At 42.8% G+C, this 25,599-nt stretch overlaps 1 protein-coding gene and 1 long non-coding RNA gene across 19 annotated transcripts in view; one reads left to right on the plus strand and one right to left on the minus strand.

The window, feature by feature from the left end:
- rimbp2b (RIMS binding protein 2b) overlaps positions 1-25,599 on the plus strand; it is an 89,553-nt gene that overhangs the window by 49,738 nt on the left and 14,216 nt on the right. For 15 of the 18 annotated variants that reach the window (XR_007962706.1, XM_052067991.1, XM_052067990.1 and 12 more), the window contains exons 4-17: positions 1,146-1,235; positions 4,233-4,355; positions 6,762-6,866; positions 11,834-11,884; positions 12,152-12,172; positions 13,460-13,661; positions 14,248-14,396; positions 14,749-14,828; positions 15,809-15,918; positions 16,002-16,880; positions 20,589-20,740; positions 23,042-23,707; positions 23,910-24,059; positions 24,203-24,373. Coding sequence is in view for 17 of the 18 variants with exons in the window: in XM_052067991.1 (XP_051923951.1) it covers positions 1,146-1,235; positions 4,233-4,355; positions 6,762-6,866; positions 11,834-11,884; positions 12,152-12,172; positions 13,460-13,661; positions 14,248-14,396; positions 14,749-14,828; positions 15,809-15,918; positions 16,002-16,880; positions 20,589-20,740; positions 23,042-23,707; positions 23,910-24,059; positions 24,203-24,373 (2,949 nt within the window). In the remaining variant the exon portion in view is untranslated. The remainder of the gene's footprint in view (positions 1-1,145; positions 1,236-4,232; positions 4,356-6,761; positions 6,867-11,833; positions 11,885-12,151; positions 12,173-13,459; positions 13,662-14,247; positions 14,397-14,748; positions 14,829-15,808; positions 15,919-16,001; positions 16,881-20,588; positions 20,741-23,041; positions 23,708-23,909; positions 24,060-24,202; positions 24,374-25,599) is intronic. The other 3 variants (XM_052067986.1, XM_052067985.1, XM_052067989.1) reach the window with 3 other exon arrangements.
- LOC127602154 (uncharacterized) lies at positions 103-6,048 on the minus strand. Its single transcript, XR_007962711.1, has 2 exons — positions 5,876-6,048; positions 103-200 (listed from the first exon to the last, which is right to left on the minus strand). It is a non-coding gene; the product is annotated as an uncharacterized LOC127602154 (long non-coding RNA).

The raw sequence follows: 25,599 nt of genomic DNA on the forward strand, positions 1-25,599 counted from the left end.
TCGAGATCGGGCCAATACTGTATACTACCGTATTGGCCAGAATATAAGACACGTTTTTTTTTTTTGCATTGAAATAAGACTGAAGAAGTGGGGGTCGTCTTATATTCGGGGTCTAGACATTTTACCCATTCACGCCGCTAGATGGCGCCAGATATCATTGAAACGAATGCTGAACTTGACTCCCCAGGCCAAAATGAACCCTGGCCACGAAGAATAAAAATAAAAATAGCGGTAGCACGAAGACGAAAAATAAACAATAGCGGCAAGAAGGAAAAGAGAGGAAAATAATAGAAGAGACAACAGAAAATGGAGAAACGTAGTGACAATCTGGAGAAAAGTGGGTCGAAGTTATGATAATAATACATTTCATTTCATTTATAAGCGTCTTTCAAAACACTCAAGGACACTTTACAACAAAAATGAGAACAATAAAACCACAGATAGAATTATGAATAAAAGAAGAGATGAATTTAAACTGAATAGCGATTTTAAATTTCTGACGCCGGCAACATCGCTGTCGCGAGGAGCACGAGCCGACCCAGCCAGGCCGGCCAACATGCCGTGTTGTGATGATGTAATTTACATTTCAAAAACCAGAATATTGTTATAATCATTGGTTTCAGATGTACTGTAATTATTTTCTGCATAAAAATTAATATGGTGTTCAAAAAGTCTTTTTTGAAACTTGAGTCTTGAAAAAGGGGGTCGTCTTATAATCAGGGCCGTCTTATATTTGGGCCAATACGGTACTTCACCTTTGTTATTTTTTTTTTTTTTTGGCTTATGTTTCAATTTTGTTTATTTCTATTGTACAACACGGATAAATGGTGCACAATTGCTAAAATTAAACAATTTACCCACTAGTGTGTGTGTGTGTGTGTGTTTATGAAAATGTCCTCCTCCGTGGGCAAGGAAGTGCCCACGGCCACAGTCTTGGCTAATCCTTGTCCCTGAAAATTATTCTGTCAGAGAATATTACACATTCTCTGACAGAATAATGTAATTAAGAGTAGAAGAAAATACAGAGCCCCCGATTAGGATGAGCAATACTGTCTCCATCACCAGAATATAGCACTAATAACTGAGTTCACTGCACTATATTTGGTAGTCTAAACCCAATTTTTCCTCTGCCTTTTTATGCTTAGGAGAATGAGCTTCAAGACTTTTTCCAGGAGAACACACACTTAAGCCTCCGGTTTTTCAACGGCAGTCATAAACCATCTGAATATGAGAGGGTAAGAGGCAACAACCAAGATACACACTTGTCACACGCTGTCATATCTGATTTGAAATGAGCCACTGTTGAACTTGCATGCTTAAAAGTGAGCGTCTGCCAGTTTGGGAGGCTGTGGAAGGAACGATCCAAAGAGTAATCAAGTGTTATCTTTGTACGGTATATATCAAAACATTTCTTATGATTGAATTTTAACAAGAGTCAGAGTTAAACAACAGTATGTAATGTGTTATGCCGCTTGAGAGGATTGTGAAAGCTTTTGACTTTATTTTAAGAATGAATATAAAGCTACCTTCCTAAATATCAATATATTTAAGGGGGTTCTAAACATAGTAAAAGTTTTCTCAGGCTGACTGGTAGTATGGAAAAATAGTGCCCCACTGTCTGATGGAGGACACAAACAGATCCTCTGACTATCCAAAAACCATTCATCTTTCTTTCGTCTCCATGACCTTAAACGTCTTCTACGGTGAGTACACAAAACTCAGCTACTAAATCAACAAAAAAGCTCAGTCTCGATGGACGGTAAGGCAATTAAATGAAGGAGTTTATTGGCAGATAGTTGCTGTTGAGGCTGCAGAAGAGTGGGATGCTGGTTATTGATGTCCTCTCTTGGGACTGTGGGGTGGCTCCTGAGGTTGCTGTCCCTGAATTGTTATCATTGGGGTTGATTATGAGAAAAGCATTTGGCAGGCCTTGATTATACATGCGTTGTGTGATTTTCATTAACTTCTGAATAAAGCAAGAAACCATTTGTACGGTAATTGAAAAAAAAAAACGACTAATGTGCCGAATGGTACTGTGTGTGTGTGTGTGTCTGTGCGCGCATGTGTGCGTGTGTGTGTGCAAATATGTCGAATACACAATAATAATAACAATAATACACAATGTTACTTGTGCAGCAAGCGTTTGATGGTATGTTATTCCGCCATCCATGAGAGTGCATGGCACTGTATAATGAAAACCCAGTTGGAGATGACAGTAAAACAAAACAAACAATGGAAAGAGTTACACACATTGTAGTCTTATATCCAAGACATGATTAAAAAAAACATCGCCAGTGTTTATGTTAAAGTCAATGTGAAGTGCTACTGATATGTTTATGATAAATTAGCATCGACTTCCGGGAATTAGATTTCTTCAAATAAAAACAAATACTCGTACACAAGAAGCTGTAGAAACACAAATGATAGGTCATAGAACAAGACCCAAAGGCCCAAATTCTTTCCAAACGGCAACAAACAAGTTGTCTTAATGGAACTCCATGCAATATTTTTCTCTTATCTTATTCTAATGGTGTATTCCATGCATGCACGGGACCACACTGCCCCTAGGAAGCCAATGTGCATACAGCAGGAACAGCTACTATTTATTTTTATTCATTGCTTTTTATTACAAGTAATTTAGGATACTACTATTTTGCATTTTTACCAACTTATTTTATGGTTGTACTTTCAAGTTCAATTGAAGGTTGTGTTTTCAAGGAATTTTTATTGTCTTGCCAACACACACTTTCACATGATGTGGCATGAAATATGACACCTGAGGTCCCAGATTTTTCCAGTCCATCCTAAAACTTGTAAAAATACAAAATAAAACAACAAAATGATAAGGGAGATGCTTATTCTGTCATGGTTCGAGCCCGAACCGAATAATGTTTTAGTATCCCAGAGTGGTAGACAGCAGACAAAAGACCGACAAAGCAGAAACAGAAATCGCTGGTCAAAAATGACCAGGGAAAGAAAACCGACACTTCAACCAAAAGCACTTGCAAAAGGCAAAGAAGAAATAAACCCAACACTCCCAAATGAAATCCCAAGAATCCGATTCACCCGACGCGAGAACCAGGACGAGAGGTCTAGAAAAATGATCACTTGAGCAACAGCAGGAGCAACGTCAACAATAATCCGACCAACTGCTGAAAATTTGTCAGTCCTTAAATACATGGCTCCATAATGACAAAATTGACAGCAGGTGTGCACAATGCAGGATGGACTCCAGTCTGCCACCTGCTGGAGAAACAAGAACAGGAACATGACATTCATGGTTCGAGTGTGCACTAAGATGCAAAGCAGCAAAGGTGTTGCTGAAGCTGAATGAAAATTCACATGAATTGCACATGATACTTGCACGGTCATTTGCACTTGACACAAAGAAACGAGGGTTCAACAATAAAGTATTCGACGTGCAGGGATGAACGGGCATGAGGCTATGATGGTAGTTTTGAGACAGTAAATATTGGTAGTTGAATAATTTTGAAGTCAATCAATAATCATTGTTATTTATCGGGATTTCAATATAAATCTAAATAATTGTGCTGATTATTTATTTTCCGTAACAGCCTCAACCTACCCACGACATACAGTATTATGATTTTCTTAGGTTGGTTGTGCCACACATTGGTCAGACAGCCGCCGTGAGGAGACGCTGGCTTTTGGAAGTGATTTAGTTTTTCACAAGGACTGATTAGGAATTCGTGGCTGCTCTGAGAATGGCTGAACACACCATTCACCTCAGTGGGGGTCTCAAGGGCAGAAAGAATATTAAGGAGAAGCAAAGATTTGAACGTGCGCAAACAACCACCAATTTATTTTGTAGTCTGCTTACTGAGACTGAGAGGCAGTGTACATCTTGGACTACTCAATGTTGGATTCACAATGGTGCAAAAATCCGAAGCAATTTGTGCAAGGCCATTGACAGAAAGTTGTGAATTGAAGCATCTGGGTTGAAACATTTCATTTTGAAATATGTTGGATGCCATTTTTGATGAAATGTTGACATATTTATGTATTTTTACTTCCAAATTAGAATCTCGAAGAAAATATGTACATTCTGTATGTGCCAGTCCGCTCACTCTGTATTGGGCAATTAATGCAGAATAAGCCCAAAGTCAAACTCATGTTGCGGTCAAACGCTGTGATTTTCACCAGGAAATCAAACAAAGCCGACAAAAGCGGTGCAATCAAACCTTTGTTCTGTCCTTGTTTTGTTTGCACAGGTGAAGTCTGAGTATGCCCAACTCAAAGATACGCTCGGTGCTGTGACGCAGGAGAGAGATTTAGCCCTGTGGGAGAGAAACCAGCTCCAAGGCAAACTGGAGAACCTAGAGCAGGTGCTCAAGGTGAGAAAAGCAGCTCTATGGTTACGAGTGTATCTTCTTCAGCTTCCCAATTCAAGAGACCACTAACCTTTGCCGGAACGAACCCCTTTATTGCGCGAAACTACCTCCTTCTGGCTGCCTTAACGCTATACTCGTCTAATGTCCCTGACGTGTCTGTTACCTCCTAGTATCGTGCTGGAAGGTCTGACCAGGAGGACTGAAAGAGTAGATTCTCCCTTCTATTCCACTATTTCATGCTTTGCCCATCCCCTCTCCCCACTTGCCTCTTCGCCCCGCTAGATTTAAAAGGTATCGCAGCTTTCCACGAAGCGGTGTTGTTCAGCCCGTTCTGAATGATTCTTCATTGATGGGATGCTTACAGACTTTGGAATGCTCACCTTGGCTAAAAGACCACAACTGTGTGGAATGTGATTGATGCATGAGGCGGAGTGGAAGAGCAAGTCTGGGTCACCGCCCCCTATGATGATATTGTCACCAACAGCCACATTATCCTTGGGCTTCTTCGACTGGCACGCTTGTGTCATTGGCTACTTTCACTTTATCGTGTCACAAACGTTCACTCGATGGGGCATAAGAATGGATGACAGGTGGAGCGAACTCCATTCACTCCTTTGGATTGAAGTTATGGATGATCACAGACACGGAGGCACACTTTGAAATTTGCTCACCCTTTTCATGCACTTAAGATACAACTTCCACTGCCAGTCATGAGATTTCTCACAGGCATTGTGTTACCTAAAAGGGGAAGCAAAATTGGCTGGATGTGTATTTTGATTTTTTTTTTTTTGTCTTCATCCAAATGTACCTTGGCACAAATATTGATCTGATTCCTGCTGCTGATCACTTGGTATTGAATTTGTCACATAGCGTTTGCTCTGATAAAGAGTGTGAATGCTGAGAGATGAGCTTTCCTAGGCAAAAGGTGTCCCCACAGCATGGGCTTACTGAGTCCCAGTGGGTCATTGGGAAAGGAGCAATGATCTCCCACGAGCTGCACGAGTCAGCAATGTGAAACTCTGTAGTATCAGCAGCAACAGTTTTTGTTTGAATGCTGAGAGAAAAGCATTTACACGAATGCTATTGGAATGAAACAGCTGCCTCTTTTTACTTTCCTGCTCGATAGCGGCACCATCTCTGAGTAGAGGCCAACTCACTCCAACAACAAAACACACTTCTTATTCAGCGTGAGTGAGTGAGCTCTTACTTTTGTCAGCCAATACTGCGTCGGGTGTCACTTGCAGTATGTCATTTTGGACTTATTCTACATTAAGATAAAGTACACAAATATGGATAGAAAAGAAATGGCGTGACAAGGGTGCAGTAGCATTGCATCAAAAAGATTGCACTGATGTCCTCCTTATACCGTTATACATAAGACGTTGATTTTTGCATTGAAATAAGACTGAAAAAGTGGGGGTAGTCTTATATTCGGTCTAGACATTACACCCATTCACGACGCCTGAAGGCGCCAGATATCATTGAAGCGAATGCTGAACTTGACTCCCAGGCCAAAGCGCAACCCTGTCACGAAGAATAAAAATAAAAATAGCGGTAGAACAAAGAAGAACAATATAAATAGCTGTAGCACGAAGAAGAAAAATAAAAAATAGCGGTAAGAAAGAAAATAGAAGAAAATAATAGAATAGAAGAGATAACAGAAAATGGAGAAACCTAGCCACAATCTGGAGAAAAGTGGGTCGAAGATCGGCCACGTTAACCGGCAGCTGAGGCGAAGTTATGATTTAATTTACATTTCAAAAAACAGAAGCCATTCAGCTACGAATGTGATTGCATTTTAGTTTACATATTTAAAACTTCAGATATTAAGATTTGAATGAGGCAAAATAACATGCTTTTTCTCTCAAATGTATGGTTATAATCATTTGTTTCAGATGTACCGGTACTGTAATTATTTTCTGTACAAAAAATAATTTGGTGTTCAAAAAGTCTTTTTTCAAACTTGAGTCTTGAAAAAGAGGGGGTCATCTTATAATCAGGGCCATCTTATATTCGGGCCAATACGGTACTTCTTGTAGGCTGATGTGCTGTATTCACCAAAATTGTCATCCTGAAAGTTGTTTTTTTATTTTTTATTTTGCATTCTGGCCTAGAAAGAACATTTGTCAGCAGTCACACATCATTTATTAGTGAACTGCAGTTTGGAGTCTATGTTGCGCTCATCCCTCAGGGTGTCAATGAGGTCAGGACACTGTACACTGTTAACCAGCTTTTGCGTGTGTGATGCGGGCGAGCATGTAACACTTGTATTGAGTGGAATTCATCGTGAAGACCGAGGATGCACTTTGCAATGGCTCTTTGTCCCACTAACATTAGCCGTCTTTATGCCCTCCTCACACAATCCCCCTACCTCCCTGGTCCTCCAAACTCGCATCCCCCTGTGGACAGCATATGCGTGAGGCTGCGGAGCGGAGGCAGCAGCTCGAGGTGGAGCATGAGCAGGCCTTGGCTGTACTCAATGCAAAGCAGCAGGAGATTGACCTGCTTCAGAAGGTAAGAGAAGTCAGGTTGTTCAACAGTAAAAGCTGCAGCGTTCTTGACAGCTGTTCTTGTTTTTGTTCAGCCGGTGGTGGTGATGGGCTTCAACAAGCTGTTCCGCTATTCCAGGCTGTGCTACATCACAATAAAACTGAAAGAATCCTTACACTTGGCATCTTTCCGACAAGTTGTCATCCCTGGCGCTTCTAGAGCTGTCCACCGTGACCCCATCCATCCCTCAGCTCTCCCTTCCCTACCTAATCCTATCTTTTTAACATTTCAGAAGCACTCTTGTCTGTCACAAACAAACAAATGGTGCACTCCAATTGCAAAGTAGTTATGACACCTTTTTGAGGCCTGCTTATCCAAAAAATGCTGTGGCCAAGACCATTTTGGTACTTGGCTTTTATTTTTTATTTTTTGTGCACTGGAACTGACTTTAATGTCAAAACGAGTGGAGCAGAGGCTGAGATTGTTGATAGTGTGAACGTGATTAGAATTGTCACCAGTTCTTTCTGTGTGCAGCTCGGTGTTGCTGCTCTAGCGTTGTGCTAACTTCACAGTTGGCCACTTGCAGGCAGCGTTTTCTCTCATCCGCAGAATCTCATTCCTGCCTTATCGGCCTTCAGATGCGCTGCATTCTCTTAAATGATTTGCCTGCAAAATAGATTCAAGTGTTCAATCAACGTGTGCTTTCATATTTTCTCAGAGCAGATGTTCCCTGTTCTTAAAAGCCTTTTTTTTTCTCCCACATTTTTTTTATCATCAGATGACTTGCAAATACACTAACCATCATCAGCTTGGATACACAAACACAACACCACCGACAACACAATTCCAGTTTTGCCAGCGTGATTTTTGTTGTTCAATGACCTGTTATAAGGCCACAACATGTTTCCTGATTTTCTCTTCTTGCCATTACTCAAGAAAAAGGAACTCATTACAGCTAAACTGGTTGGAGCCTGTGACAAACCCATCGAGCAGGTCTCGGCGTTCCCTTACCTGGGCAGCATTATCCAGGAGGACGCCGGCCTCATGGAGGACCTCATTTACCGTATCCAGGCAGCCCACACAGCCTTTGGACGCCTCGGTCGTCGGGTCTTCAGGAATCACACCATTTCCACCAACACGACCAGCAACATCAAGAGACTCGAGAGGTTCCACCAAGGATGACTCCGATCTCTCCTCAACGTTTCCTGGGAGGAGAGAGTGACCAATAATGAGATCCTCATTCGGGCTGGCCTCACGATCATCGAGGCCATGATCACCCTGGCCCAACTATGGTGGGCCGGCCACGTGCAGCAAATGAGCGACGACCGTCTCCCGAAGCAACTGCTCTACGCGGAGTTGCTGCAGGGCACCCGTCCCCGCGGTGGCCCGAAAAGACGATTCAAAGACCAGCTAAAGGGTTATCTTCAGCGGTGCCGGATTCCCCCGGGCTGACCTGGCCGCGGATCGGGTGGCCTGGCTTGGGGCTGTGCGGGGTGGGGTCCAGATCCTCGAGACTCGACGCGTCGCTGCGGAGGAGGACCGGCGAGCGCGGAGGAAGGAGAGGGCCCGGCAACCGCCCGGCCCCTCAACCCACTTCTGTCAATCCTGCGGGCGGGGGTCCCGGGGAAGACTGGGCCTCCACAATCATCGGAGACACAAGCACCAGGAGCCGTCGCCTTGTCCTGGGGGCCGCATTCCTCGATAACGAGGGCCTTCACCGACCGTCAAGTGTCAGGCCCATTTCCAAACTGCCTTTCATTTCAAAAATTCTGGAAAAAGTGGTACACTTGCAGTTGAAACTTTTCTTGGATGAACATAACATCTTGGAGGTCTTCCAGTCAGGCTTCAAGACGATGCATAGCACAGAGTCAGCCCTGTTACGCATTTCTAATGACATCCTCCTGGCAAATGACACTGGAGACCACTTGTGTCTAGTTTTATTTGACTTAACTGAGGCATTGATACAGTGGATCACAGTATTCTGCTGACTCGTTTGCAGCACTTGGTGGGCATTGGCGGTAGTGCTCTTGAGTGGTTTAGGTGCTATTTAGCTGACAGAACCTTTTGTGTCAGCCTTGGCTGCTCTGAGTCACGCACTGCTCCCCTGTCATGTGGTGTTCCACAGGGCTCAATTCTGGGGCATCTGCTGTTCTCGCTGTATCTGCTCCCACTGGGTTCCATCTTAAGGAAACATGGTTTTCCCATCACTGCTATGCAGATGACTGCCAGATCTATGTCCCACTAAGCAAAAAAGACGCCTTCTCGTTAAGGCCACTTCTGTCCTGCCTGAAAGAAATCAAAACCTGGATGGGACAAAATGTCTTGAATTTCAATGAAAAGAAGACAGAGGTGATACTATTTGGTCCCAGTGGCCCTTGTACATCCATCCTGTAGACTTGACCCCCCTGTCTCCTTAAGTCAACAGTCTCAAACTTGGGCCTTAAACTGGACAGTGATTTCAAACTTGACTGGCAAATTGGTGCAGTTGTTAAATCCATCTTTCACCTTAGACAGCTGGGCAAAGTAAAACCTTTCCTCTCTCATGAACACTTTGAGACAGTAATTCATGCCTTTGTCACATCCCGGCTCGATTACTGCAATTCCCTTTACTTTGGAGTCAGCCAGTCCTCCATTAAGCGCCTTCAGCTGGTCCAGAATGCCGCTGCCCGCCTCTTGACTGGTACTCGTAAGAGGGAGCACATAACGCCTAATCTGGCATCCCTCACTGGCTCCCCATACATTTTCGAGTTACTTTCAAGACCCTCTTATTTGTTTTCAAATCTCTAAATTACCTCGCGCCACCTTAACTCTCTGAGCTCATCCGCCCCTACAGACCTGCCCGCCCCCTCAGGTCTGTGGACCAGACATTATTAGAAGTACCAAGAACTAAACTGAGGCTCAGAGGGGATCAAGCCTTTTCTGTTGCTGGTCCCTCTCTCTGGAATGACCTCCCATTGAACATTCGGCAAGCCTCCTCGCTGCCCATCTTCAAATCACTCCTCAAAACTCACTTGTATTCTTTGGCATTCGACTCAGCATGACTTAGATTTGTTCTTGGTTTTACTGTTCGTTGCTTTCTACCGTCATTGTTACCGATTTGTTTTACTGTTTATTGTATATGTTAAATTGCTCCATGTACAGCACTTTGTATGCAGCAATAGCTGTTCAAAAGTGCTCTATAAATACAATTGAATTGAATTGAACATCTGGAGGCTAGAATGTAACCGTTGAACTTTTTTTTTTTTTTTGCTCTCAGATACATGTACATGGAAAAAAATTAAAGCATAGCAAAATCAAACTTCAAAAAAATGTTCACTTCGATGTATCAGGAGCAACCTGCCTCAAGCTAAGTGCATGAACTTGCGTGCATTAGGAAGTGCTGTCAGGCATGTGGTTGCTATTTTGGCCAAATGATCCTTGAATGCAAAGAGTCAATTATGCTCCGAAAACTGGAGAACTCCAACCTCGAAAAACAGAAAGTTTAGTCTGTTGTGATCGAAGCTCAGTTTGTTTTCCCCTCGGTGCCGTGTTTTGTCAGGTGTGAACACAGTAATTGAATTTGTGTTCAGACTGAGCCGAAAGGTTGGTTCTGCTAACAAATGTTTTGGCTGCAGTTTGGTTGTGGTAACAAAGCAAATTGAGTTTGATCCATTCAATACGGCAAATGAACGAATTACGTTGTGGCATAATAAGCAAGAACAATGTTGATGTTTGCTGGTTAGCGATTGTTGCTGGTGTCATGATTCGCTCAATTGACTTGTTTGACCAGTTTGGGTTCAATTTAGGGATACACCAAAAATCCGGCGACAGAAAAGTTTTGGCCGAAAATTGCCCAAAAGTGCATTTTTGGGTTGAAAAACTTTTGTAATTGAAACACCGTGACATAAACAGGAAGCTGTAACAACGCAAGCATGCATCGACGGCACGTTGAGCTGAGCAAAGTTAGTGCCTTGACACATATAAATGAGTCCGGATCCAAATTACAACAGCAAATGTGAGCAACATGCACCCGTGAAGTGACATGAATGGGCACAAAAACTGTTCTCAAGCTTCTTCTTTTCGCCACTGACTGTTTTCTGTTCGGTTGTGCGCATTTGCTTTTGGTGCCTGTCTGCAGTTGTGACGTTTGTCTCCTTTTGATGACGTATAGGTTGGATGAGCGCGACCTGAGCAGCCAGACTGCAGTCACATCAGATACATATTCCGTTTAAATCCACAGACAAAAGAGGCCTGGGTCGGGTTGAGAAAAATGAATTTGTACTGTTCACAATGATGTATAAAAATAAAATTTTAAAATCCGTTGGGAAACATAACATCACGATATATTTGGAAAAACACAGAAAATTATGCAGTCTGGGATCTTTTTTTTTTCTTTGAGATTTTTAAGGTTCTGTTTATTTTGTGAGGGGAGGTGGTTGGGGGGTCAGGTTTTGGCATTAGTTTCCTCATTTTCAATTTTTGGTTCTGGCCCAGATTTTTCATTTCGGTCCATCCTTCACCTAATTCCCATTCAGACACTGTGAGTGTGAATGGTTGTTTTTATCTATGTTGTATGTGTCTGTGATGCATTCTGCCTTTTGAAGCCATCTAGAAAAGGTTTCAGTTCATCATGAGCCTGAACATGATATATCGGATAGTAAATTCAACGGTGGATGTTTATTGGCTGTTTCAGTTAGTTATCTATACAGAAAGCCTCCTTCTTGTTTACTTTCATTCATATGTGGACAGTATGAAAAGAAACAGACTGAGTTTTTGTGCTGGAATAAGTGTCATCTTACTATCCTGTACGTTGCAGGTCTGCCTAATGTTATGGTTTGTAAATCTATGCCTAGTTTTGCACGGATTGTTTTGTGCATTTTGGATGAACAAATTTCAATAAAAACAAACCTTATTTTGGAAATATTGTGTGAGAATTTGTCGTTATTATTTTAATGAAAAGTAGAAGAATAACTCCAATCATGTTGACCTGATCTCGTACCTGTGTTTTACAGGCTCAGGTTGAGGCGAAAAAGGAACATGAGGGCGCTGTCCATCTTTTAGAGGTGAGCTTTTGAACTGAGCGGCGGGGCTTTGTGTGGTTCTCGTATGTTCAAGCAGAACGGTAGAACCTGCAGGATAGAGCTCTGTTCAACCTCCATATTGGTCAACTGCTCTTACATCCAACGACAAAACAGCCGTCCATGTTGTGCTCATTGTTATTCTCAAGTTTAGGTTAATTGTCATGTTGAATATGTATTATTATATACACGAGTGATTTCACTTCTGTCTCTCTTTCTCTCTCTTTTTTTTAACTGTGTGGGTGTTGATAGAACCACTTGGACAGTATGCAGGTATTTCAGAATTCTTTTTTTTAATTGATTTAGTGGATATTTTAACATCTTCGCTTGTGCTATCAGTAGAGGCAGTTTATTCTTTGTTATAGTGTAAATGGCTTGACATCACAGCTAGTCATGGAATACAGTAAATGTGCAATCCAACCATAGTTTTAGAAGAGTAAAGTCTATGTAAACAGTTATACTGGTTATATTTTGTTGGATTTTGGTTTCGTGAGAAACCTCTCCTCGGACCTTGCTGCTCACCCACCTCGTATTCCTCCTCCCCCCTTCAAAGCACACTCACACACTAGACTCTGAAACATGACTGACCGTATAAACACGGCTTCTCTTTGCATTGATCACAGCGAAATATTCAGCCCATTGCTTTAATATTTGATGAAAGGTTTTGACAAATGAAACTTTCATAGCATCCATAAAGCCAAAAGACGCCAGTGACCTAATGTACCGCAACATTAGGTGCACCTGCACAGTCTAATGAGATCCAACAGAAGAGTTGTAAGGAAAAAAATGAATTTTTGAAGATAATGATTTCTTGACACAGTCAGATATGTATTAATTCATCATTTATTCGTATACTTGTAGTTTGCAGTGGTGTTGAACTGCACTGCATCATTCTGACAGCTGCATCATAATATTTTGCCGCGCCTAATAAGAACTGACTCCATGTAACCATTAGAGCATGTAATAAAAAACAACCTTTAACTTGATTTATTTGATATTAACCTTATAATATATTTAACCTCCTTGGACCCCGAACTCTTGCATGACTGTACTGTCCACGTACATTCAGCGAATGAGTTAAAATTGTGAAATTCTTTGCATAGCACTATCTAGAATAGCAACAGTAGAAGTCACTTCACCGTGCTTCCCTAAATTAGAACCTCAATTAAATTGTCATATTATTTGACAAAGAAAACAAAGAATTCTTTTTTTACTTGATGAAACATCCTTATATGCGGACGCCAGGCCCTTATAGTCTTCAAAGCCAGACGTCATGTCCACACACGTGGACACACAGGCCCCAGGAGTACTTGCCCAGTAAAAGCCTCTGTTCCCACACCAACTACTGCATATGATCAATGATCGATGCATGTGCATGTGTTACACCGTGCCTATTCACCACAGGTGTGGTGTGCTCTCCAGCATGTGATTATTTAGCATCTCGCAACCTGCGGATTTCTTAACATTCCCATTTGTTTTCAATTCTATTTCGCCCTCTGTCATTTTCCAATATTTGTATTTTTGACCCACACCTGTCCTCTTTACCCTGATCGCCATCAGGCCAAAGTTCGCGAGCTGGAGGAGAAATGTCGGAGTCAGAGCGAGCAATTCAACCTGCTGTCCAAAGAGCTGGAGAAGTTCCGTCTTCAGGCGGGCTTTGACATCCTCAGCACTGAACCTATTACAGCGTGTGAATCTCCTTCTTCTCCCAACAAATCTCTGTCCCAGCTTCTAAATGGATTGGCAGCCCCGATAGGCAAAGGTGAGACTGATTTCTGATGATTAGTATGATTTTCTTTCTTGAAAATCATACTAATCATCAGAATCAACTTTCTGGGGCATACTTTCTGGTCTATTGTAAAGTGTTTTTCTTTGTGAAATGCATGCTGCACAAATACCTGTCTATAAATGGGCTCTTGGTACTTGAGAAAAATTTACATAAAACCTTCAACTTTTAAATTTTTTTAAATCTGTCATAAATGTTGACATTTTCCCACTTGACAACCTTGCATTAGCAGTTGCATTCATGGGAATCGTTCAGGTGACGGTGTTATGCTGTAGTGCTTAAATAACTTACATAAATGCTCTGTTGTGGTTGAAAAATCATTATAAATTCTGACCAAGACCATTTGAAGATTAGTGTTTAGGCATATATAAAAAAAATTGTATTCTTTTAAATGATGTCATGTAAATGCCACATGCTAACAGATTGACTGAGATCGACTATAATTTGTAATGTAGTTTTCAAATTTGGTTGTAATTAGTATTTGCTTTGTTTTTTTACCGTCTTGTCTTCAGTTCTGTTGATTGGCTGTGAGGCGTGATAACATGCTTTCTTTGAGCCATAGGCAGTGACACTCCGGCAAGCAGATCTTTGATATCGGAGTTCATTCGTCCACTCCAGACCAGTGGAGACAAACCGGAGCTCCTCTCTGTCAAGCCAACATTCCTTACTCGCAGTCGAGGCAGCAGTTCAGCAAGGACACTTCTTTCTGAGGTCTTTGATAATGTTCAGTTGAATATTGTACCACTACATGTAGACGGTGAATGAAGGAGAGAAATGATATTCTTTCAACTAGTGTTCCTTCCTTATAAGCATTAAACATTCAGTGCAATTCCAGTACAGCAGAGGCATGCACAAATACAATCATGGAGGATTTTGGGTCCGCCTTTCTTATGAGACCACAGCAATGTTCATGAGGCAAAGTGGCATCTCCACAACAGTTATAGTTTCCACTTCCAAGTGCTTCGCCTTTACAATCCAGCTGTCAGTTATTTCTTTTATGACTTTATTAGGCACCGACTAACCTGTTTAATAATATTGAAAGAGCTGCATCTTTCTTCTCCAGATGGACAAAGAGCTTGGTTTGACCACCAGGTCTAAGCCACGGTTTACAGGGAAGGTCCGCCTGTGTATAGCTCGCTACAGGTAGGTTAAAAATTTAAAAAGATATGTGGGGCTGTGGTAACAGTCAAAAGGCCAATTGCACAAGCAAAAATAAATAAATACATAAACTTAAGTAAACTTAATCAAAGAAAATGTTATAACTGGCACATCATCATTAGTGCCTGCCTGCCTCGGTGGTAATGTACAAGATGTCATTGATATCATCAAAAGATTTGTTCTTTTTCATTTATAGGACTTTTTTTGATACAATCTAAAAATTAGTTTTGTGTTTTGTTAATTGCACAACACCAAAACATGAATGAGACGAATCAACGACAGATGAGGCACAAGTTCCCGTCCAAACACTTAATCCCCCACTTGCATTATGTTGCCAATAGCCACGGCAGCCCAGTTTGACTGACTGAAACACAATGAGCCACGGTATTTTGGCCCTTCTTTTTTTCATATTCAAGTCTTGATATGAAAGGCACAGTAGATTCCGTTCCCCGATTTTACCATGGGACGCCTTTGCCTTTACATTCCCTACCGGTCCATCATCTTCTGATGGGGTGACTCACCCTTGTCACGTTCTCATTCTGTTTTTCACGGGCCAAGGTCTCGACAGATGAAACGTGTCAGCTATGGAGTATTTTACCATTGCAGACTCAAATGAAGCTCTCCTGCCGGGTCCCGATTTATGTGTCACAGCGTAGTTGAATGAAGCGTGCCGTATCAAACCGTCACGTGCCGGCTCACATCCCACGTTGCGTCTTTCCTGTTTTTTGCCCAATGGCCTGAAACAGGGTTGGCGTGGTTGCCGGGAAATCATTATAAATAAAGCATTACTATTTACTCAACCTGGAAAGACATGCCCAGGCATAGAGTAGAGTAGTACACATCCTTTTTCACCAAGGATGTATCTTTTCTAATCAATTGTTTTAGTATAAAATAATATTGTGGTTCTGGTCAATCCATAAATGGGAAACAGGCTAAGATTTTGCTATTTTGTGCTTTTGTGCTAGTTACAATCCTTATGATGGGCCAAATGAGCATCCAGAAGCAGAGCTTCCCCTGGTGGCAGGAAAGTACCTCTATGTTTACGGAACAATGGATGAGGATGGCTTTTATGAAGGTCTGGTGCCACATATAGTTTATTCTTCACTTTCTCAATTGTGCCCCCATTGCCAACCATCTCGTTCCCATTTTGTATTTTAGGAGAGCTCCTGGATGGCCAACGGGGGCTCGTTCCCTCCAATTTTGTGGATTTTTTAGAGGAGGAGACAACCTCCATTCAACACAGGGACTCAGTAGCTAAAGAACCTGGCAACCTCAACCACAGTAGCCTGGGACCTCAGAGACTGGGAGTCAGCAGGGGGATGGAGACAGGTTTAGGCAGCCTGCTGTCTGACAGTAAAGAAGGCTGCCTAAACAGCGGCAGCGGCAGCAGCCTGGGCATGGACCTCCTGGGCTCCTCCAGCAATGGGACGGGAACCTTAGATGTCAATATTGACGAGGTCGGTGAAAATATTGTGCCTTATCCTCGCCGCATCAACCTGATTAAACAATTGGCCAAGAGTATCATCATTGGCTGGGACCCCCCTGTGGTACCTCCTGGCTGGGGCTCCATCAATGGCTACAATGTCTTGGTGGACAAGGAGATACGAATGAGTGTCCCCTATGGGGGCAGGACTAAGTCCCTGATTGAGAAACTCAATCTCGCAACCAACACCTACAGGATCTCCGTGCAGAGCGTTACTGAGCGCGGTTTGTCAGACGAGCTCCGGTGCACAGTGCTGGTGGGAAAAGACGTGGTGGTGGCCCCTTATTTCCTGCGGGTGGACAACATCACGCAGAGCTCCGCTGAGCTCTCTTGGATGCCCAGCAACAGCAACTACAGTCACACCCTCTTCCTCAATGGCGCAGAGTACGACATGATCAAGGCCGGCGGGTATAAATACCAATTCTTCAACCTGAAGCCCATGACGGGTTACAAAGTGAAGGTTGTGGCACAGACGCACCAGGTGCCTTGGCAGCTTCCGACTGAGCAGAGGGACAAGAGGGAAATCTCTGTGGAGTTCTGCACCCAAACTGCAGGTGAGTCTGCAAATTAACTCGCTATTAACCATCCATACTGGATCCATACATTCAAGATACCCAATTAATTATTCAGTAATTACCAACATATTATTTTACAAACCAAATCTGGTTTGTAAAATAATATCGTCACTTAAACATGTTTGGAATGTTAGTTTGAACCATATTCCCTCTTGGCCTGTGTTTCCAGTGTCTTTTAATCTTCCCGTGCATGATGCCTGGGAAGCAAAGCAAAATAGAAAAAAAAAAATCATAACACTGAAACCGTGGTCTTTTCAACCTTTTATAATAACGTATAGGATATTCCTGTTTGTATATTTGTATTAAAGTATTGACTTGCTATGTTTCTGACCACAAAACAATGAGCATGTACTGTTTAGCTTTGTGAGTAGTGACAAGATCAAGCTGGAATTAGTTGTACAGTGTGTCCACAAAGTTTGGGTACATGGGAGATTGGAGTGGTTTGCTTTTCACCAGAGCGTACCCCTCTTGACTTGAAGAAGTATATATACGTTTTTTTTGTTTTGTTTTTTTTTTACCATGGACCCACTTGGTTGCACTGCTAAATTACTGGCTTGTTCCACTACCTAAAATAAACTACAGTGCAACATTGACGTTTGGTAGTGTTGAGGAATGGGAGCTGTCAATTTGCTCTTGGCCCTTCCTTGGTTACAGATTCTTTTATCTCTCTATAAGGTGGAAGAAGACCCAACACCACGTAGTCTTTTCTTCAGTTTATCGCAACGCAACACGAATCGATTCGGGCTCCTGTGAGTCTCAGATTTCATCAGGAAGCCCCGAAGAAACACATTCATGAGATTATATAGAGACAATATGATAATGAGAGGCGGGGAGGTACGCCTCTCATGCAAATCCCGAAACAAAGAAAGTAACATGTCATCTGACCCGGTGTGGCCGGAGGAAGCCAGGAGCGGTGAGGTGAGACCAGACCACCACTACCCCCCATTTGGTGCGATGGCAGGAACACAGATACCGGAGACAACAGCTCCTCTAAAACATGTCCCGCGGAGGGGGGCCCCAGAAGTGGTGGGGGTCGAGGGCACTAAAGTTGATTGTAATAACATTGAGCAGGAAATACCTTCTGGTCACAGATCTTGAGATTAGGGTTCCTCTTTGAGGGCACTTGAGAGCCTTCAGGGACTTTTATGGGGTGGTGGAGGCAAGAAAACCCTTGGGGGGCTGTTAATTAACCAAAGGGAAATGGGCTCTAAACTTCACAGTACATTCTTTGTTTTAACTACTTCAGCAGATTTTCAGGACAGAGACTAGTGTCAATAGTTCTCATACCAAGATGAAATTCAACAATGTTCTACTACTACTTCTAGCGGAACAATTCCTTAACAGTAGACATTGTTGAGAATGTGTTCAGCATTTTGTAGTTTTGCAAATTGCCTTTCAAATTTTGCATGCTGTGACCTTATCTTCACTGTACCATCAAAATATTATTTTTGTTCTTTTAAATTTGTTGGATTTTTGTATTTTGGTGGGATAACCAGGCAGAGTCTGTGCGTAGTTATAGTATGAAATGGTGGTCTCCAACTACCAAATTGCAGAACGTGAGCTTGTTTCCTCATTTACATACAGCATTCACACTATTTTCTACTTTTGGGTTAATCCTGTGTTTCCCAAGTTCAAATATTTAGATGAAGCATGCAGCTTAAAACCTTTGTAAATTTTTGTTATATGGGTATTTAGTGTGACCCTATGAATGCGATGAACTTTTTTAGCTCTTGAAGACACCTTGTGTGAAGCAAAAACTTTGTAGGTGCCTTGTCCCGTTCTCCAATTGTAGGGTGCCATCAGTGGCCTGAAGCGGATGAAAGTGCTTGGTCTTGTTTTTCAGACGTTGGTTGCGCATAACCGCTATTGTCACCATGCACTGAACTGACCAACGGGCACATCACGAAAATTGCGAGTTGAAAGGAGTTTTGGCAGGTGAAATGACTTGACTCCCTCTTGTGACTGGATCCAATTCAGCACTCTGATCATTCAGAAGATCCCAAATTGCAGTGCTCAATCGGTAGGATGTCACCATAATTTTTTGTTTCTCTTTGTGTGCCATGCTGGCATCGCTTTGCATGCTGGCGTGCGCCTGCCTTGCAGACCCAGCACTTTAAAGAAAGAAACTCAGCGATCACAATTGGCGCAATCGGTAGACACAATTTGGGATGTGTCCCATTAATAGATCAGCTTCCAAATCTGTTTGCACCGGCACTCAAGTTCTTGCCGGTTTTTGCATCTCATCATCTTTAGCAAATCAGACTCTAATTATACATCCTATATGAATGAAGGTGAATGTAAAGGATTTTGTCAATGAGTGTCCTGCGTTTTGGTCATGACCAGTCTAAGGATTCTGTGGGCCAAAGTCAGCCATGAAAGACTCCAGCTCGACTGCACCCCTAATGAGGACAAGTGGTATTGAAAATTGATGGATAGTTTTTCATTATTTTTCATTGGAGCCAGTATTCAAAATTTTTACACCACATGAAAGCAGGCAATTAGGGGTGAGATGAATGTATTTGGGATGTGTGTTTGTGTGTTTCGGGGGAGTTATTGGAGATGTAAGGAGAAGGAAGCAGGGCTTTAATTGATTGACAATCGGGATGCTGCACAGAAATGACAAGATGATGAATAGAGAAAAGGGCATCGTAAAAGGCGTCATGCTGTGCTTTTTCTGTTGGAATCCGATGAGAAAACCTGCTGAGAGTTCATTTCATGACGCGTCCATTGAACAATTTAATTAGAGGCGCTTAAAATAGTCTTCTATGCATTGCACGGCTATTGATAAAGAGGACGGCGTCTGGCTGAACTGTTTGTAGATTGTAAAATTCGGCAACAGTTACTGGATTCATTTTAACACTGGCACTAATGAAACTTTGGTTGTGTATCCAACAAAAATGCATAGCTGTAATGCTTCAGTGTTGACGGGGTCGGCCACAAAGTTATGTACAGATTCACCCCACGGATTAGTCAGCACATCATTTTATTTATTCCAACTGTATTTTGCATGTTATTTAGCCTTCATTAGATAAAACAATGCAATGTTCTCAGGAACAAACTTTCAGTATTATTACTGTATTACAGTGAAAACCTTTTGTTGTTTTATTGAGGAATCTTTACTGAGTATTATGTCGTAGAGTAGTATGTAAGGAATTTATATGAACATTTCTGTGATAAAATATCGTATTTTAACAGTAGTAACAGCTCAGAATTAAATCTAAGATGCATTTTGGAAAGAAATAAAAGAGTAACGGATCAGTGGTTCACCTCCCTGACTATCGTGTAGACAGGGTGGGCTCAGTTCCCACGAGGTGACAGTGTAAGTGTGAATGTGAATGGTTGCCTGTCTTTACATGTTTACCTTTGACCATGGTCACTGGGTATTGACGTAAGATGCTTTCGACACTTTAATGTAGAAAATGGATGGATGGATGATTTTTAGGTTAAATGATCCATATAAAGTACTGTGTTACAGCTGCAGCTGTTGTGAAAGCTCTATTTACATAAAGGTGTATCGTATTGGATTGAATGGGAATAAAGAAAAAAAAACTGGTGTCATCTGGTGGGGCACTCAAAACGATTGAGAACTGTGGATTTTGTCTCACACCAACTCGTCAGGGGAGGGTGGGGAAAATCAAATTAGTTGTATCTTTTAAGACTATTTATTTTCTCGCTCGTGGTCCCCAGGGCCCCCACTCCCTCCACAGGAGGTTCAGGTCCAGTGTGGTCAGACGCCCGGGGTTCTGCAGGTTAGATGGAAGCCCCCGCCGCTGACTACAGCTGGTACTTCCAACGGTGCCAGTGTAATTGGCTATGCTGTATGCACAAAGGGACAAAAGGTACCCGGTTGTTGTTATTCTTGTGAAGCAATGCGAAATGTTTAGTGGTGTTCTTTTGCCACCTTCTGGAGGAAGGTAATAATGTCAACACCCAGCTAAAAATCAACCAATAAATAAATAAACAAATAAATACAATGCTCGACTGTCAGCACGTTTATCATCTCTAATGTGCGTGTTTTTACTCAGGTTTAATAATTACAGAAGAACCTCTTTAATGAATAAATGATACTCATCCACGACTCCCAAAAACTTTGGGGTATTGGTGTCAAAGGATTTGCGAGGTAGTCATGTAGGACCCCAAAAAAGCAGGGAGGAGCAGGGTGGAACTGACCAAGTTGTTTTTAACAAAAATACAAACAGGAGTACACTGGAAAAACACTAACAACACGTACTCAAACAAAGTCCTGGAAATCACAAGGAGCCAAAGTAACAAAAGAAACCCGTGACAGAAAACAAAACGTGACAGGAGCGGCGCACAGAGACACGCACAACTCACAATGACCCAACAAAGACTGACAGACCTCAGGGAACTAAATACAAGCAAAGTGACGAGACAAGGAGAAACACCTGGACAAGACACAAAAGGTTGAGGGAGCTGATTGGCTAAACACAAGGGACCCGGATGGCGACAAACGGTGGCGACCAAAAGGGCGCATGGAGGGAACAAAACCAAACGAAACCAAACAGAAACATAATAAATGGGCTTTTGGGTAAAAGTTCAAGATGAACGTAAAATGCACTCTAAATTTTACAGGTGAACTGTTCAATGTCTCAGATGTTTTGGCACACGTTGCTCTTCTCGAACAAGGTGCTGGAGGACTGGAGGACAAAATTCACAACAGCTGTTTGATCCATGAACATTTCCAAGGATGATGCGTTTTATGTGGCTCTTCCACTCTCTCTCTGTATCTGTAGTTCATCCTACCGATGACACTCAATGACACACTAAGTAAGATCAGTGGTCATTTCTCTCTCCATAAATCTATTTTGAAGCAGGGCGATGACGAGGTACTGTTGATCTACTCGGTCTTGGGCTCATGATGTCATGAAAATATGAACAGCGTGATGAAGAAGACGATTGAAATACCAATTCAAATCGAACCAGCAAATGTATTGATCGGTTCATGGATCTTTTGTGAATTTTGTATTTCAGCTCCTGGTTGTGCAAAACTTACTTGAACACATGCATTCAAAAGTTGCAAAAGGTTTACCTGGGCACTGTAGGTTCATCCTGAAAATTCACCTGAACTTTTTGTGAGTAGTGTACAACTTTATTTATGGAGTGGAAGGCCAAAGAATAAAAATGTGTTTTAAGATGAGTTTTGAAGATCGACAGAGAGATAAACGTGAGGCAACCGCCCGCTTGTCTAAACCGGCGATGGAAAAAAACTCAGGCCCCCTCTTAGTCCTTGTACGTCGAGTCGTGTCTGGTTTGCTTGCTTGATGCAGAGGCCGGGGAGCTCAGAGAAGTCAGGTGGGGCTGTCACGTTGCCTGGTGGTGGTGGACCCCAAAAAGCAGGCAGGAGGGAGGAGCATGGTGTATTTGAAGAAGTGTATTGATAAAACACAGAAAACTAAATCCAAAACAAAGTCATGAAAATAAAACAAGTCCAAAGTAACAAACAAACACTATGCCAGAAACTAAAAACTCTCAATAACCAAAACATGACTGAAGCTAAAACATAACAACGAGCTAAACATGACTGAAACAAACATGACAGAAGCCAAGAGCAAACAGCAACAAACGAACATGGCAGTAGCAAGAGCAAACATGACCCGACAATGAGTAGTCGGGCTGGGAGTCCTTTTAAAGCGCTACTTACCTCATGACCAACAGGTGTGCAGCTGCAGGGGGAGCCCTACAGTGCCACCTGTTGGTCCCAAACCGAATCATGACAGGGGCGAGACTATTGAAAGATTTAAACACAAATGAAAGAATCTTAAAAGGCACTTTAAAATGTACAGGGTGCCAGGGAAAGTTGGCCAGAATTGGAATAAGGTACTCCCTCGAACGATTTCCAGTTAGGAGGCAAGCAGCAGCAACTTGGACCAACTGGAGATGCTCGAGGGAGGACTGGCTGACTCCAAAATAATGTGCATGACACTAATCCAGCTGAGATGTAACAAAGGCATAAGATTCCAGTTTCTAAATGCTGTTGTGAAAGTAAGGGCTTTACTTTGGCCGGCCACCTAAGGTTTTAGAAACAAAAGAGGGATTTAAGAACAACACCAATTTGCAGAAATGTTCCTACTGTTAAATCTTTTGTTGATGCTGCTGGGGTTTTGTTTTTTTTTTTGCAGATTGCAGAGGTCTTGTACCCCACAGCAGATTATGTGACGGTAGAGTTAAACAGAATCGAATGCCTAGAGGCCAGGGAGGTCATCGTAAGGACGTTGTCAACTCAAGGAGAGTCCCAGGATTCACCTGCAGCCATCATCCCGCATAATTTATTGGGCTCTCCTCGCCTGTCGCATCGAACTACTGGGCCACCGCACACTTTGCCGCACCCGCCGTCTCATCCCGCCCTCTCCCAAACTCATCCTCCTTATCCATCCACATATCCACCCATTCATCCTCAGCCACAGGTGCAGCCTCTGCCTCGGGCCCAGCCACACACGCTGCCCCACGCACAGACGCACTCGCAGCCCATCTGTCACTCTTCGCCCCACGCCAATCCTCAGTTGCAGCGCCAGCCCATGCCCAAGTCCAAAGCGCTCATAAGTGCCAGAGAGCCAGAAACCAAAGAGCATGAGGCGAGCATACGGCCCGCCCCGCCCTGGGAACGCTCCCCTTCCCCGCTGCCTCCGATGCGCGGACCCAACCTGGAGCCGCCGGCCTTCCAAACACGGCGCTCGCCCTCTCCTCAGAGGATCCTGCCGCAGCCTCAGGGAGTCCCCATCCCCAACACTATCGCCAAGGCCATGGCCAGGGAAGCCGCCCAGAGAGTGTTTGCCGAAGGCAACAGGGTATGACAATAGTTTCACTGTCAACCACCTGCAACATAATTATTGGTTGAACTACACTAGTAAGAAGGCGCAAGGTTAAAACCTTAATCGGGAACACTCACACACGTACGGGATATCAACTCCCCGTTGCACGGGACAAAGAAAATAATTCAAACCTTATTTAAAAACGGAGCACGATGCATGATCTGATATCTCTTATCAGGGGGAGAAGAGGAACATCTTCAGAGAGCGGGGTAACGCCCTACACCCGCTTAACTCCGATGAGGAGGAGGACGGTTACGATTCTCCTCATGCAAGACGAAAAGGGGCTTCGGTGGATGAATTTCTTAGAGGCTCTGAACTGGGCAGACAGGTATTATTAGGTTGTGTTGTTACTGTACAGAGTATCGTGTGTGTGCGCTCAAAGGCAAAGTGTCATTTCTATATGCAGTCATCTGTGCCAACTTTAAAACCAAACAATATAAATGGTCTCATTTGTTTCATGTTCCCTCGTAGCACCATCACCATCATCACCACCACTCCGGCCATAGTGAGGAGTACTACACAGAGAGCAGCCGGGGATCAGACTTGTCCGACATCATGGAGGAGGACGAGGAAGATCTCTACTCTGAGATGCAATTAGAAGAGGGCCGCAGGAGGAGTATCAACTCTCACAACTCTCTAAAGGTAGGACTGCACACCTCGGGTCTGGCGACAGCGAGTAGGGCAGATGGTTGGGTAGCAGGTATTGGGCATCACCTTTCCAAGGTTTTTTGCAACCAAGCCCACAGTGGCTTTGCCTGGCTGAGCGCTACTGGATTAATTCATCTGAATTCACCCCGCCCTGCCCCTCCAGTTCTGCTTAATGCAAGGCTGAGCTCATGAGAATGGCTACGTATACAGCACAATTCAATAGTTCGTATAGCATGACACCAGATGGAGGCTGAATACTAAAACAACGTGCATTCCTGGTTTGCGCTGCATTTTCAATGTGCTTTGTGTTTTACGAGTGTAAGACATTTCTTTTGTGATTTTATATATCCGATATCTACATATATATGGGAATCAGACAAATGAAACCAATGTACAATTGCAGTGGGTCATGGCATATCGTGTGCACATGGGAATCTCATTTAAGTGAGCACTTAAATGTTAATACTCACTTTTGCTCATGTCTGTCATGTTTTGGCATTTAATTTTCACGATTGGCAGTGGTCGTCAGTGCAATTCTGTGGTCATTTGTTCTGTGTGGATGTAAAACCATAATGGTCACTCAGTGTCGTGTTACATGCTGTCAGAAGTAAAACTGCTCAGACTTTAGGATCAAAATGGCACGGAATATGAAATTCACGTAACCGATTCATTTATGGAGTTACTGTGTGTATATTTTAAGTCAAATTTCACCATTGTTTTTTCATTGCCATTTACTTGTATATAATTGTTGCAGACGTCATACCCCCTTCTTCTAAAAATACTTTCACCACCTTGAAGGTAGAAAAGTGAAATGAAAGCCATTTCCCATTTACAGTACACATAGACTCAACATAATGGGATTAGAATGACTAGCTGTCTGTTACAACACAGGTGGAATTGCCGTGTACCGTATTTTCCGCACTAAAAGGTGAACCCAAAAGCCTTCCATTTTCTTAAAAGCCGATGCGCCGTGTGTGTGGACATTACGGTAATATTTCGACCCCAAAATGGCTCCTTGCTCGAGACATGCTGACAATGCAGGATTCAAACTCAAAGCGATCGGTTCCGCTGTTGAACACGAAAATAGAGCAGCGGAGAGAGAGTTCAAAGTTAACGAGTCAATTTTGTAACTTGCTGTTGGTTAAGTGAACTGTGTCACTGCTTTTTTAAATAGGTTTGACTGACATCTGATCGTTCTGTTGGTTTTTCCTTGAGCGTAG

Source organism: Hippocampus zosterae, chromosome 6, assembly GCF_025434085.1.
Source record: "Hippocampus zosterae strain Florida chromosome 6, ASM2543408v3, whole genome shotgun sequence".
In the NCBI taxonomy this organism is placed as follows: domain Eukaryota; kingdom Metazoa; phylum Chordata; class Actinopteri; order Syngnathiformes; family Syngnathidae; genus Hippocampus; species Hippocampus zosterae.